Source organism: Natator depressus, chromosome 8 (genome assembly GCF_965152275.1).
Source record: "Natator depressus isolate rNatDep1 chromosome 8, rNatDep2.hap1, whole genome shotgun sequence".
Classification (NCBI taxonomy): domain Eukaryota; kingdom Metazoa; phylum Chordata; order Testudines; family Cheloniidae; genus Natator; species Natator depressus.
The window spans coordinates 9755660-9771532 of NC_134241.1; the positions used below are offsets into that span (position 1 = coordinate 9755660).

Consider the following 15873-nt stretch of genomic DNA (forward strand, 5'->3'; position numbering starts at 1 on the left):
GGCATGATCTCGCAAGCTCTCGGCACCTGTGGCACACTCTTAAAAATACCCATAAATCCCCAGACTCCAGCCGTTTCCCATGGATGATACTACCGAGCAGCAGGAGCAGCACTGAGAAAGATGTAATAATCCCCACTAACAGTCACTACCAGAGTCACCCTCTGGAAGGACACAGGTTTCCAGTGTTCCTTAGTATGAAACAGGATAGAAGGAACAAAAGACTGGTGCTGGTTCTGGTTCTTGTGAACCTCTCTCTAACATGAGTTAGCAGTTATTCACGTGCATGGTCACATAGTCAGTGGAGCTGTGTGTGTAAGGGTTCATGGTTGGGCTCCCGCTGTGTGTGGTAACACTGTGTGAAGGAAAATAGCCTGCATCCTCTTGGAGTTGTAAAGCCATCAGGGAAAGAAGATGGTGGAAAAGACCAGACATTGTAAAAACAGACAGCAGGAGGGTCACAGAGCAAAAGGGTGAGCGACCCATTTAAGGTCATGTTGTACCCTCACAGAACGTAAGTACTGTAATCCCGTTCACCTCAGGAGGGTTTTGGGCAAAGACCGAGGGTAGAATTTAAGTATTATTTTGTTGACAATGCTGCTCCGAGATACAGCCTCGTTAGATGCCCGTCATTTTTTTTTTCCGTTCGTTTGTTGGGGATACCAATCGTACGCATGGCTCCTGGCATGCATCAGCACAACACGAACAAGATGATGCTATACACTCAGCCCAAAGGAGCAGACAACCTTGAGCTGCAGTTACAACATCAGCTCACTTTCGACTGGCCAGGATTCTTCAAAATAGGGATTTAGTGTTTAACTGTAGCCAATGCAGATGCCCTTTGCAGTGGAGTAGATTATTCCATGTTTATCGCTTTCATGGCATCTTAAATATTGCACTGTGTTTTCAAACCAGAAGGTGCTACTGAGGTGAATGTAATTTAACTCCTATGTAAGACCACTGTGAGGTAAATATTAGCTCCATTTTACTAAAGCAGAGAAATTGGAATGTTGTTCCCAAGGCAACATAATTGGCCAAATTCATGGCTGAGATTGTGTCCTAAATGGGTGACGCTTCCACATAGTTCTGCCCCCTTTACAGTGCATGTTACGCTAACTTAGTCTCCCTCTGAATCAGTTAGATTCATGCCCACTTACCAATATATAGCTTGCAGTATATTGTTTTTACGCATCACCTCTGCATTTGGCTAAGTGAATATAAGGGCGTATACATCAGCATAATGCACGTAACAGACAGAAAATCTAGCAACTGAATGGGAGGATATAGGGATGTGTAAGGTTAAAGCAGGTGAAAGCCTGCTTTAAATGGACACCTTCTCCTGGGTGTATCAGCTGCAGCAGTTTAGAGTCCCTTACACCTCATAAACTGGGTGTGAGTGGGTCTGAGGGTCTGATTGTGTTTTCACACTACCTCTGAATCTGGTGCAGTGAATCACGTGGTAGAGCTGGATTAGAACTCTGGCCTTCTGGGATTCCAGCCTCCTGCATTTTCCTGTGGAGACAGTGTTCGTGTTCGCCGCTTAAAAACGGGCACATCAATTGTAAATATGCTCTAACTTGTGTAGTAGAGTGCCCCCTCTCCCCACCCGAAAAGAGATACAGACTCACCCAGTGGCACCCCAATCTCAATTGGATCTTTCGGCACTATGGTAGTCTACAAATGATTGATGATAATGTACCCTATTGTGATGATCAGATATTAAATGCACCCATTTCTCTCTGATTAGTCTGTGCCGTGTTTGTTGCAGGTAAGCTGTATGCTGTGGGAGGTTACGATGGAGCATCACGTCAGTGCCTTAGTACCGTAGAACAGTATAATCCAGCTACAAATGAATGGACCTACGTCGCTGATATGAGCACTCGGCGCAGCGGTGCAGGTATTGATTCTGAGACACCTTTAAATAAATCCTTTTCCCACTTCTCGGAAGCATTTAATTCACATATGTCCGGCTTTTATCCCCTGTCACTGCATGGTGAGGAGGTGAAGAAGTTGCGTTGTTGGGCTGCTAGTTCTGAGGAGTGAAGCTTTTTTCGTGTGGGTCGTGATCACATGGAAGCTTCCAACTGCTCCCTTGACTGTGTTAAATCTCCCCCAAAATTAAAATTAATCTCTGCTTTGGACAGTGACTCCAAGAAATGGCATCATGTCTATTGTCTCTGAGTAGCTTCCATATCAAACTTGCCTTGTCCGTGCGGTAAAAAGACAGCTTTTCTAATTGCCAGCCCTGCAAACTCACCCTGGGACCAGAAAGCCAAGCTCTGACACACCGTCACTTGCACCGTCCACCACTTCATTTCTTGTCCTGTGGGCTTCCTCTTGATTTCCATAGGTCACTGTATATATAGCAGGTGTTTCATAGATCAAAATTCACCTGCAGCAAGTGACCTAAAAACCAAGTTAAAGCACTTTATTCCATCTTAACGAGCGCTCCATCTCGACCCAGTTTTTAATGAGTGGACAGGCCAGAGGGTTGTAGAATAAGACAGGGAACAAGGGATTTGTGTACCATTCTTGACTGCTACTGAAGCGTTGTATGGCTATAGGCTACTCACAAAACTTATCAGTGCATTTTCCTAGTCTGTTGAAATGGGGATGATAATGCTGAGCCTCCGTGTGTAAGTAATTTGTATCCGTGGATGAAAGATGCTATAGAAGTTTTATAATTATGGTGTAACACGTGCAGTGGAAACTCACTTTTGCTGAATGTGAACATAGTGAAACTGTGTTTAAGAAGGTGAAGTTCCCACCCTGCTCCTACCACCAGAAACACACACTGACTAGGGCCCCAAATCAACCCTTTCCTCGAGGCTTGCCTTTATTACTAGCTGAAATAATAACACACAAGCCTCAGTAAGAATTTTCTCCTTGACTGGCTGTAGCACTCTTCTCTGCAGGATCTCTCTCTGCCCCGGCCTCTAATTACCTCTGTCTCTGACATGCCAACCCTTTAACGCTCCTAGTTTGGGGCCCTCCTGATCTGACATCAGGGGTGAGTCAGCAAAAGAGCTTTACATCTCTGTGCAGGGCCATTGAACCTGCCTCACCCTGTCTTACAGGGAAATAGAATGAATATCCCACACTGTCAGTCCATGGCAATGTGCAATTGGCATTCCTTGCGTATAGCAATTCTGGTTATAATGAATCTCTGCTTTTGGTGAAGTTTCCTTATTAAACTACTGTGCTGGGAGTCCTGCTTTACACGTACTTCTAATGCGAAACACAGAGGAAGGAAAATAGTCGCTCTGATATTCTGAACATGCTCTCAATTGCCTGCAAATGCTGCTGTTCATTTTCTTTTCCTCAGCTGGGTATGAGGTGCAGCAAATGACGGCAGTTACCAAAACAGGCAGTGAATTTTCCTCTTCTCGGGGGAAAATGCCAGTAATGGAATTCACTACTTAGAGCAATAAAAAGTGACTATCAGTATAACACTATTGCAACAAATAAAACAATGGTCAGTGCCTCCAGCATCGTTGGCTCAATGCTGCCATCTAGTGTTCTTTGGGAAACAAGTGCTCCGGTATACTGGATAAAAGAACAGGAGTACTTGTGGCACCTTAGAGACTAACAAATTTATTTGAGCATAAGCTTTATGTAGCTCTCGAAAGCTTATGCTCAGATAAATTTGTTAGTCTCTACGGTGCCACAAGTAGTCCTTTGGTTTTTGCGAATACAGACTAACACGGCTGCTACTCTGAAACCTGTATACTGGATAGTTGCAGTTTAATTTTGATTGCTAGCTGCAGGCCCTGTACAGACTAAAAAATACATGTATTCTGGCAGTGCATCAGCAGGCCTCTTTCTGTGTACTAGGTCAACAGAAAAGAATCCCATTCGTTCCTGGAAAGGATGTCCTCTCTTTGGATCTGAGATACCCTGCATTGATGCAGATGGAATCCTACAGGCACTGCAGGTGGAGAGGCCGTTTTAGGCTGGATGGGACATTTCTAACTTTTTTATTTTTCCTCTCCCAATCTAATAATCTAACCATCTTAACATTTGGCTGCACTTACTATTTAAAAAATGATTCAGAAAGTGTTGCAATTCCAGTGTGATATACCCAAGTGTAACACAAGTTTCCTGCCCATTTCCCGCGGTCTCCCAATAATCACAGTATTAGCGCACACACGCTGGGCCAAATCCAGTTACTCCACTGAACCTGGAATTTGGCCTAATATTGCAGATGGGCTTGTTTCTCCAGTGCGCAAAAGTTAAATACAGTATGTAATAGAGAGTTGCCATGGGCTGGGGCAGTTCTGTTTGGCTGCTGACATCCATCTGTGTTGCTTTCTTTTGACTCAGCTGGAGGTAGTCCAGACCATCCCAGTAGCGTAGTAGGGATTGGGGCGTAAATGTGGCTGAGGCCCACTTGGCTAAAACTGAGGCCAGATAGGATAGAAATGATGTTGGTAAGTCAGCACAGCATATCTGCCTTTTGTTACTCATGTTCACAGTCTGGTTAATTTCTCTCCTGCTGTTAGCTTTTTTCCATCAGTTACTGCAGCACATCCTAAATCTAATGCCATGGCTAGTGTAGTCCCCTTGATGTCTATGGGATATGGATCAGGCACCTAACTGAGCAAGTTGTTGGGGTGAAACACAAGAAAAACCAGCAGGCCCATTGTTTAAGGCAATTTCCCAAATTTTTTTGGCCATGGAACACTTTTTAGCCTATTACGGAACACTTAGAATATTATTTCATAGTTCTTTGGTTTTCAAATAAAAAATTGCTTTATTTATGCTCAAATATATTTTATTTTATAAAACAAAGCAAAAATACAAATTCAAAATAACTTGAACTAACAATTTCTAACTGGAAAGCGCGTATAAAGTAGTACAAAAATCAAGTGCAAGAGTCAAAATTAAATTCTAGATTCTTTCACGGAACACCTATTCACATCGTGCGGAACACCAGTGTTCCGCGGAACGCAGTTTGGGAAGCGCTGGTGTAAGGTAAAGGTGGGGCTGCAGCTTAGTTGCATTGGAAACTGCCACTGGCGGAGGGGCACGTTACAGCCGTGCTCTAGGATCTGAGCTTGCTGCTGAGTGGTGTTCAGTGGATTAAGATGGTGATGTTTTGTCTGTAATACCATGGGACCTGCTTGCCTAAAGCTGCTCCTCTCCCCATGTCACAGTACTACAGTTGCTACTCACTAGAGGCACCTGAGCAGGGGCCTGCTTGGCTTGAAAGAGAGGGATTTGCTAGCAGGGAGCTCTCTGAGGCGTTTGACTTCAGAACTCCTTCCCTTGCCCCAAACAACCTGAATGTCTTGACCTCTAGGGCATGGAGGGTGGGCAGAGATGAGGGCTGGAGCCTGTGGATAGTGCTTTTCTTATCCATCTTTGTTTTATTAACATTCTGGCTGGTTCATTTTGACTGGTCTTGATCCTGCTGCTGAGAGTAAGTTGCTGGATGTGCTAATTCACATGGATTGTCAAAGGCACCTAAAACAGTGGCTCCCAGCCTCAGTCTGTGGCCACTGGTACAGTGCATATTGCTGGCTGATCACACGAGGCCGGTTCACCCGCTTCCCTTACAGGGTCAAGGCCCGAGGGCCTGTGAGCACAGTGGCAGACAAGGAGCCATCTTAGTTGTCTCTATTCAGGGCAGCTGCTGCTATGTTAAGGTAAAAAGAAAAGAGCCATGAGCCGCTATCAAGGACTGGAGCCAGCAAATCACCAGCCAGGGCAGAGGCGGTGCTAGCCCATTGGGGGCCCTAAGCAAGAATATTTGTGCGGGGGGCCCTACGCAACACGCTGGCTCTGGTTCAAGGGAGAAAAGAATGAAGCATCCAGGCAGTATGCACAGGAGGATGAGGGAGAGAAGAGGTCTCAGTAGCTGGGCCATCATGAGCAGAGGAAGAGGAAGAAGAGAACCAAGTACAGGAAGGTCTGTGCAAAGGAGGTGGAGGAGACCAGCAGGCAGAGCAGCTGGGGGAACAGAACAGCTGGGAGAGAGGGGAAGACACGAAGAGCAAAAAATAGACCATGTGATTAACCTGTATTTGAAAAAGGCAGAGGCACATGAGGGAGAGAGCTAAATATGCAGTAAATACCTGCCCACTGTCACTGCTCCTATACAGAACTGTTGTCGCTGCTATTGTGCTGTTCCACAATCATGAATGGGAAGGGAGGTGTCCAGGAGACAGACACCCTCTTGCTCTCTTTCTTAAGCGGTGGTCCACATTATGGACACGACTAACCTAGCACACTAGACAGGCCTATTAAGTTTGCGGTGCTAAGGATGTGAAAGGTAGAATCAGTTTCACTGTCCCGTCCGGGTCTGGCTAATTCTGTTCTCTGCTTGGCAGGCGTCGGTGTTCTCAGTGGACAGCTATATGCTACTGGAGGGCACGATGGTCCCTTGGTGAGGAAGAGTGTGGAGGTTTATGATCCAGGAACAAATACCTGGAAACAAGTTGCAGACATGAACATGTGTAGAAGAAATGCAGGTAACCACTGTTTGTTTGTTTGTTCTGTCTCTATCTTCATTTCTTTCTTCGGTCATGTGGGTGTATGTAATGGTACTGTGTGTACACGGTTAAAATGCAAAGCTTTGGATGCACAGGCTCCTGTAATGAAGAAAAGATGGAGGGTGGGGGGTGTAGTAGGATATAGTATCTAGAGTTTAACAGTGTGTCCATTTTATTTGTAGGTGTGTGTGCTGTGAATGGGCTACTCTATGTGGTTGGAGGAGATGATGGTTCTTGCAATTTGGCCTCTGTAGAGTATTATAATCCCATCACTGATAAATGGACTTTACTGCCAACCAATATGAGCACTGGAAGAAGTTATGCGGGTAAATAGTCGGGGGAAGAGGTGGGAACAGAACTCGGGATGTGCCAGCTGCCCCTATCAGGTCAAGGAGTGTGTATCCCTTAACCTGAGGACTGTGCCGCCTGGCCACTTGGTCTTTTCTTTTGATGCCCCTCAGGGCTTCCATTGGAGAGGCTCTCTTCACAGAATTGGGGACGCCAGCTTCCTTTGCACGCCCTGGCTGCTGGTCTTGGTCTTTGCAGCATGTGTGTGTTACAGCACAACCCAGCAGTTGCTCCAAAGCTTATGTGAGGTCTGTTTGTCCATTCTCTCAACAGGTGTGGCTGTGATTCATAAACCATTGTGACACCTACTCCAGCTAATGCAAGGAGCAGCAGTGAAGTGAATCTCAATGGGTGTTCTTGAGGAGATGCCTGGCACCTGATCTAATCCACCTTATTGCTGTTGAACTCCTAGTGTGGCAAGTGCTGCATTAAGAACTTCCCCTTCTGTGGATAGTGCAGCAGCGTGCCAATCCCAAGGTGTTGCTTGTTGTCCTTGGTGCAATCAATTCTCTCTGAACAGGCGGTTTCCTGGGATAAACATTGTGCTTAAACTGATACTGGAGAGACTGAATTTCGTGTGTGAAACAAAACGCTACTGTAGGGCTTGTGAGTAAAAACAAATATACTGAATGTCTTCACTACTGATACTTTGTACACATCTTGAGTTAAGCTATTTACTCACTGCTCCTGGAATTTACTACTGACAGTGGAATCTTCTAACCTCCGATCATCAGAAATATACTGGACCAGGGTGCTGGCTTGTGTTTGACACTGTCTCAGTAACATGTATATATGTCACTGGACAACTGTATGTATCCCTAGCACACTTATGATGTGATTGGAGATGTACATTGTATGATTGTTTTGCTAGTCACATAGCTGCTTTTATATACAGGATAGGATGTGCTGGGCAGTGGCTTGCCCAGAGAAAGGTGAATACCCCACCACCCAAAGGTTGTTAATCCTACAGAAACATGCTGCTCTGGAGGGGCTTTTTGCTCCCATAAAACATGTACTGTTCGAACTAAAAAATCAAGGAAGAAAGTCATACCTCTGTCCTGCATTTCAAGGCCATTTTGGAACAGAGCATTTAAACATAAGGATGTGTCTTAATGAGTCATTAACACATCTTGCCTGTATCCAGCCAAATAATCTTCCACCACCCAAGAAGTGATTAAAGACCAAGATAAAATGCCTACAGTGTCTTAACGCTTCCAGAAGAGGGAAATCGTATTCTTCAGTGTCATTGTTCTCCTTTTTAAAGTGTTTTCTGTGTTAAATACTTTCTTCCATCCATACCAAGCAGTTAGCAGGAGCCTTTATAAGATCCTTCCAAAAAGGGATTTTAAAGAGTGAAAGCTGGGCTCTGTTGTGACTTTTAATAATCTCACTTGTACCAAATTCGTGCTAGTTTGTTTTCCCTTTAAAAGGATGGAATCGGCTTGCAAATTGTGTGTGTGACTCCCAGCATACCCTGCTGCTGGGAGTCATGACACACTTCTGGGTATCTGCTGTAGTTAAAAGTAACACCAAAGGGTCCCGAAAGATGTTTGGGGGGCACCGGGGGCAAATAAAAGGTTTCCTCTGAGTTCCTCTCCCCACCCCCCCACCTCATGTAACTTTGTGCATTTTACAGGACTTTTGGGAGAGTCAGTTTCACTGTTTTCCCTTATAGAGCCAGTCAGAGCTTTCCTATATGGGGAAATAGCCCTGCAGAATTACAGCAGTGGTATTATTCTGGCATAGCTATAGCGGTATAACTTCCAAAGTAGACTCAGAGACTTGGTCAGAAGGGACCATCAAGATCATCTGGTCTGACCTCCTGCACATTGCAGGCCACAGAACCTTACCCACCCACTCACTGTATTCCAGAATAAAAGTGACGTTTTCCAGTATAGCTTATAGAAAAAAGAACAGGAGTACTTGTGGCACCTTAGAGACTAACAAATTTATTAGAGCATAAGCTTTCGTGGGCTACAGCCCACTTCATGGGATGCATAGAATGGAACATACAGTAAGAAGATAGGTTGGAAGTTGCTATACAAACTGTGAGAGGCTAATTAGTTAAGATGAGCTATTATCAGCGGGAGAAAAAAACACTTTTGTAGTGATAATCAAGATGGCCCATTTAGACGGAAGGTCTGAGGATACTTAAGGAAATAGATTCAATATGTGTAATGACCCAGCCACTCCCAGTCTCTATTCAAATCCAAGTTAATGGTATCTAGTTTGCATATTAATTCAAGCTCAGCAGTTTCTCGTTGGAGTCTGCTTTTGAAGCTTTTCTGTTGCAAAATTGCCACCCTTAAATCTTTTACTGAGTGGCCAGAGAGGTTGAAGTGTTCTCCTGTCAGTTTTTGAATGTTATGATTCCTGATGTCAGATTTGTGTCCATTTATTCTTTTGCATAGAGACTGTCCGGTTTGGCCAATGTACATGGCAGAGGGGCATTGCTGACACATGATGGCATATATCACATTGGTAGATGTGCAGGTGAACGAGCCTCTGATAGTGTGGCTGCTGTGATTAGGCCCTATGATGGTGTCCCCTGAATAGATATGTGGACACAGTTGGCAACGGGCTTTGTTGCAAGGATAGGTTCCTGGGTTAGTGGTTCTGTTGTGTGGTGTGTGGTTGCTGGAGAGTATTTGCTTCAGGTTGGGGGGCTGTCTGTAAGCGACAGACAGCTTCTTGTCAACTGTCTAAATGGGCCACCTTGATTATCACTACAAAAGTGTTTTTTTTCTCCCGCTGATAATAGCTCATCTTAACTAATTAGCCTCTCACAGTTTGTATGGTGACTTTCCAACTTATCTGTATGTATATATGTATCTTCTTACTATATGTTCCATTCTATGCATCCCATGAAGTGGACTGTAGCCCACGAAAGTGCTTATGCTCTAATAAGAAAAAAGAAAAGGAGTACTTGTGGCACCTTAGAGACTAACCAGTTTATTTGAGCATGAGCTTTCGTGAGCTACAGTTCACTTCATCGGATGCATAGCATATCGTGGAAGTCCCACGATATGCTATGCATCCGATGAAGTGAACTGTAGCTCACGAAAGCTCATGCTCAAATAAACTGGTTAGTCTCTAAGGTGCCACAAGTACTCCTTTTCTTTTTTCTTTTTACGAATACAGACTAACACGGCTGTTACTCTGAAACCTGAAAGTATGCTCTAATAAATTGGTTAGTCTCTAAGGTGCCACAAGTACTCCTGTTCTTTTTGCGGATACAGACTAACACAGCTGCTACTCTGAAACCTGTCAGTATAGCTTATGTTGCTTTGGAGGCAGTTTAAGCTATACTGAAGAAGTTATTTGCATTACTGTATTCACTTTGGGAGTTATACCACTACAGCTATGTCGGAATATTAATACTGCTATAATTCTGCCGGTCAGTTTTCCCATGTAGACAAGCCTTCAATATCTCCTTGCTCTAAAAGCTTTCAGTGTTTCCCTTGCTCTTAGAAACATCAACGTGGGAGTAGAAAAACCCTTTACAATTGTTTTTAAAGAATATAAAAATAAGTCAGGATGTGCTGATTTTAAAGGGAGATTGATCAGGAAGTGGAATATTTTAAAATGCAGGGCTTGTCTACATGGAGGTTTAGTGCATGGCAAACTGGGGTAGTACACTGCACTAGCTTGCCATGTGCTAACTGGCTGTGTCATCAGAGTGCACTAAGGAACTTCTTGTGCATGGGAGCAGGGTCCACATGGCCAGCTAGTGCACTGTAGATTTACACCCTCTCTTGTTGTGCACTAAGTCTCCATGTAGACGAGCCCAAGTAAACTTTAAAACTGCAAGTTGACAGTGTCCCTTTAACCTGGATGCCTGTGGCTCAGGGCCATTGACTTCAGTGGGAGCACTGCATAGGCATATGGGCGGTGCATTTGATCCTCTCTAGGGAATGTGAAGTAGCATCCACTCATTCTGTGTTGTAAAGCTAAGAGTGAACTGTCCACTGGAATGACAATAGTGATAGTAGAGAGACAAGGTGGGTGAGCTAATACCATTTATTGGACCAACTTCTGTTGGTGAAAGAGACACGCTTTTGAGCCTCACCGAGCTCTTCAGGTCTGGGAAAGGTACTCGGCGTGTCAGAGCTATATGCAAGGTGGAACGGTTCGTTTAGCATCAGTAGTTAGCACATCTTCCCAACGGCTACAACTACACTGCATACGATACTGATATTGGGAGCTGGGGTGTTGTGGGTCAGGTGAGGGGGTTCTGGAAATAAGTCAAGAAAGCAGAGCATCCCATAAACCCTCCTCCACCCCTCACTCCACGCCCTACAATCCATATATCTGAACAAAATCAATGAAATTAGTAAAAAAAATAATGGTTCTGCCAGCTGATGCTTTACTGTTATGTGTTGGTTCCGTAACTTGCTCACCAGGAGTCTGATGTAAAGGCCGTTGAAGTTGATGGGAGTCTTCCCATGGACTTCAGCAGGCTTTGGCTCAGACTGTAGGAGGCATCCTCACCCCTGACAAATGAGATCCTGTCATATGTGACCGAACCACCAGCGTTCATCCCTAAATAGCTACTCACCAGCTGTGACACTTCAGCTTTGGGTAGTCTCTCCAATGCTACATAAGATGAAGTAATTCTTAAATTAACTCCATAGTCCATGGCAGTGTGTTTTTGAGTAGCTCTAGAACGTCTCACGTGAGGCTGTAATACACAAGATGAAAGGTTGAGCCTCTTTAACAACTGAAGGGGTGCACTCATCCTTTGGGACAGTGGGTTTTGGTGTCTTATTGCTATTCTAAAATGGCATTTACACATACACGTGGCCTAAGGAAAACCAGTAGCCCCATGTGCATACTGGACATGGCTAGGACCCGGATAGTTGGTCAGGGATCACTAATTGTGTTCTAGTCTCCAAAGCTATTTCTTATCAATAGGAAATGATGCTTCTTTCCTTCCTTCTCTAACGTTGCAGCATTATGCAAGTCAAGTGACCTCGTTTTTCAGCTATGCAATATTTAACATCTGTAACACATGCCAAGCCACTTGTAATATCCCCTAAAAATGCTTTTGAAGTTGTCTTACTGGATGTGTGGTCTAATGTTTGTATTAATTCTGAGCACCTGAGCCAGATCGTTTCAAATATTGCCTTTTTTTAGGACTGAAAAAATGTAGCTTTAGAGCTAACAAATTTTAATGTAAATATTTTTATAAGATAATTTTTAAGAATTTTTGGATTACTTTTTATTGTCGATGACGTTATGTTCCATTCTGTATTGAATTCTTACACTCTAATGCAGTTCTCGCCAGCCATGGTGTGGGTGTGAATTTGAACGTTTTCTGCACAAGAAATTACAGTGTTGTAACTAAGGTGGGATAAATTCTCTTTGCTCTTGTGTTAATTCTAACACATTAAAAGGATTCTGCTGGGTTCAACATTATGAATTTAAAATGATTTCATTACCTCAATTGCTAAGAACAACATAGTAGATTATTAGATTTTTTTTTAAAAAAAAAGAATTTTAAACGTCTAATTCAACTTTCTCCTTTTCTGCTGTCGATTTAATCTTTGCTGTTCACTCAGCTCAGACAAGGAAACCAGGCTGACTCTAGTCAGTTTCATTTTCAGTCTCTCCCCTATGATCAGAATGCTGCAATTGGTTGGGCTGTAATGTAGGGAGATGTGTTTGAGCCCAAACCTAATTATGAAAGCAAACCAGATAACTGCAGGAGGTTTTGCAAGGCCCTTTTTATTCCTTTCCAAGCTGAGCACTGATCCCTTTGCAGGGTCAGGGCCCTAGGCCTGATCTACATCTTAAAACTTACGTTGACCTAGCTGTGTTGCTCAGGGGTGTGAAAAATTCATACCCCTGAGAAATGTAGTTAAACCATCCTAAGCCCTGATGTGTACACCGCCAAGTCAATGGAAGAATTCTTCTGTCAACTTAGCTATTGCCTCTCAAGGGGGTGGATTTACTACAGGGACGGAAAGCTTGTAGCTGTGCCACTGTAATGCTTGTAGTTTAAATGTACCCTTGGATTCCCTAAGGGTGGCCCGTTGGGGCCCCAGTGTGTGAGGAAGCCGTCTTTGAATCTAGGTTGTATACAGACAGACAAACAGCTTCTCCTGCAGACAAATGCCTGTCAAGATGTTTGCGCAGGACTGTACTTCTAAAACTTAAGTGCAAATGCAAAGTCACTTCCCACATAACGGGTTGCCTCAAGTCTTTGGTTGTTTTTTGAAGTGAGTTTTGAATCAGCGCCACATTTTCCATTTGGGACCAATAGGTAATTTGGGGTGATCAAAGCCAATTTTCTGTTTATCGAGATCCTTTTTCTGTCTGGATTTGTAAAGCTCTGTAATTACCATAAAGACACTTGGCAACATTGCGTGGCAACGCAATGAAAGCTGACTACTGTTCTCTTGTTTGTGCTATTTGAAGACCGAGGGAAACCATTCAGCAATCTGTGGTGCCTTCTGATCAAACAGTAGCAATGGCTCAAGAGCGCTCTCCATTTTGTGGTTTTAAACTTTGGGGGGGATTCATATCTAATGTCAGGGCAGTTACACCATTGATTTTAACAAAATGGGATGGGCACATAAATAATGTCCGTGTTAGAATAATCTGTTGCTCCAAACTACAGTGCTTGGGAATATATTATGTATTATAGTGTGGAAGTAAGCTAAATGAATTCATTAATCTTTTCTGTTCTTATCTTTGGTTATGAGATTATAAATTATTTCATGTCCCTCTACAGTGGCAAAAAGGAAATGTTAAGGTTTAATTTGTATGTTTTAGGTATAAAATAATTTTAAAATAATGGAAGAGCGTGAAAGAGTTTACCTGGATGCAGAGTTTTGTTTTTGTAAAACAGACTGTCGAGATAATGGCTGATGCTACGACACAGTCAATTGGTTGACTCCTTAAACCTGTCATTTTTTTGCATAGAGTCATGGACTATCAGCATTGGAAGGGACCTCAGGAGGTCATCTAGTCCAACCCCAGCCCTCACAACCCTGGGTTTAGCAGGCCAATGCTCAAACCACTGAGCTATCCCTCCTGCCGTGTCAAGGACCAAATCTCTTGTGAAGTGATTCACTTGACATATGTCTTGTCCAGTTTGGCAAACAACTCAAGAAATGGTTTTCATAGAAATACTTCCAGCTTTAACAGGAAAATACATTATAGTTTCCAATATGCTTGCTTTAATTTGAATAAAAATTGACTAATGAAATTTCTCCTGGTGAGTTTGATTTGACATTGAGGCACAGTTGTATTGAGGGATGGTATATGTAGATATATATATTTAATGCAGCACATACAGGCACTGATCTCGTAACTCGATCTGCACAAATGGAGTCTTGCTACACCTGGAGCCCCATTACAGGATCGGGGCCACCGTTTCATATAAAGAAACTAAATTGCTGTGGCAAGTGACAAGAGTCCTGGAAATCGAACAAAGACTCCCATAGAATTCCCCCTGCAGTTCACAGAATTTTTTTTTAAAAAATCATTTTACAAACGTTTTTTCTATTATGTTTTACATGGTACATGTGGAAGTATCCTCTGCTGAGAATAATGAGGAAAAATTTGAAAACATGTAACAAGTTCTGAGTGATCTACCTGCTTCTTGCAGCACTGCTGCTCGGTCAGTGATCACTGTAACAGATCTGAAGCCTCCGTGTCTCAAGGTGGTTGGAGTAGAGGTTGCTCTCAGACCCTCCATGGTTATGTCCGCTTACAACAGGGTGAGGGACGTGCTCCTAGGGATACATGTGCAGAGCTGCAGGTAGGCCACAACCACTTAGGAGAGCTGGCAATGCTGCGGGTGGTTCAACCGCATCAGGGGAAGGACCTCCTCCTTCGTAGGCTCCTGACTGCACTGGTCATCCTCTCGCGCTGTGTGTGCTGGTGCCAGGGTTTGGCCTTGCAGGAAGTTCCTACAGCTGCACTGAGAGATCTTAACCAACCTGTTCAGGGCCAGTCTGTCTTATTTTCAGGCAGAGTTGGAGAATCATCCTAGAGGCACCAACAGTTGTTGTCCTGCCTCTACTGCCCCCTCTTGCCCTCCCATCTTTTTCCTAATGAGAAAAATGTTCTTACTGTACTTGTAACACAACACTGGGGTCATGTGCCTGTCTTGTGAGCATGGTGAACATTATAGGGGTTGGTTTCTCTAGGTCATGGTTTTGAAGTACATAGGCAGGGTTGTGTTGAATCTGTTCTTATTTTTTTTAATGCAATTTTCATGCGCTCTCTGTGGATGATACCTCTTCCGATCACCAGTTTCCTTTCCTCTTCCTTCAGGGCCCCAGATCTTGGTGACTGACCTTTCTACTGAGGAGGAATGGCTGGGATTTCTCTTTGAAACCTATTATTGGGGCACCTAGGCTGGCCAGAGGTTTTTGTGCAGCATGAAGTGCTCAAGCTCAGTGTGCTACCTCTCTCTTACTGTACCTCTACATCACACCTAGCTCCTGTTAGAGTGGGGTCAGACCATGAGCTAATGCTGACCATCAACCCCTACAGCAGGTCCTTGCAAAAACTCTAGTGATTGAATCAAACACACAATCATTTATTTTGAACTACGTGTTTTACACTGGACTGAGGATTAGACAAAAAAAAAACCCCACCACTTAGTGCTTTATAGCCGTTTTTCATTAGAGAATTTGTTTAATATAATCCATTATGACTTTAATTTCTCCCTGATTGTTCCTAGGCATTCTCTTGTTAGCAACTGCTTTGGATATACTTTGCTAGAACTAAGATACCTGTAAATATTGGATGCGTATGTTAATGCAGGACAGAGGTGTACCCAATGACATCCACAAACTCCACCATGGTTTTCTGGTAAGGAACTGAGTGTTGTGATTCAACATAATTGAAACAGGTCCTTGGATACTGTGGTGTGCCATAGAGACCTTGGTACATAGACCGCATGGGCGCATATGTGCTGTCTGTTATCTTAATGCTTCTTGTGGGGCCGCAGTGCTGGAAATAGCACTTCATTGACGTTCTCTAATTAACTCTTACAGTCTACTGTAGATTTGGCTGA

At 43.7% G+C, this 15873-nt stretch overlaps 1 protein-coding gene across 5 annotated transcripts in view; it reads left to right on the forward strand.

Annotated features, from left to right (window-relative positions):
* KLHL3 (kelch like family member 3) overlaps positions 1 to 8831 on the forward strand; it is a 65527-nt gene extending 56696 nt beyond the window's left edge. For all 5 annotated transcript variants that reach the window (XM_074960396.1, XM_074960398.1, XM_074960399.1 and 2 more), the window contains 4 exons: positions 1766 to 1894; positions 6330 to 6470; positions 6674 to 6817; positions 7113 to 8831. In XM_074960396.1, coding sequence (XP_074816497.1) covers positions 1766 to 1894; positions 6330 to 6470; positions 6674 to 6817; positions 7113 to 7141 — 443 coding nt within the window. In that variant the 3' untranslated portion in view covers positions 7142 to 8831. The remainder of the gene's footprint in view (positions 1 to 1765; positions 1895 to 6329; positions 6471 to 6673; positions 6818 to 7112) is intronic.
* Positions 8832 to 15873: the final 7042 nt, after the last annotated feature.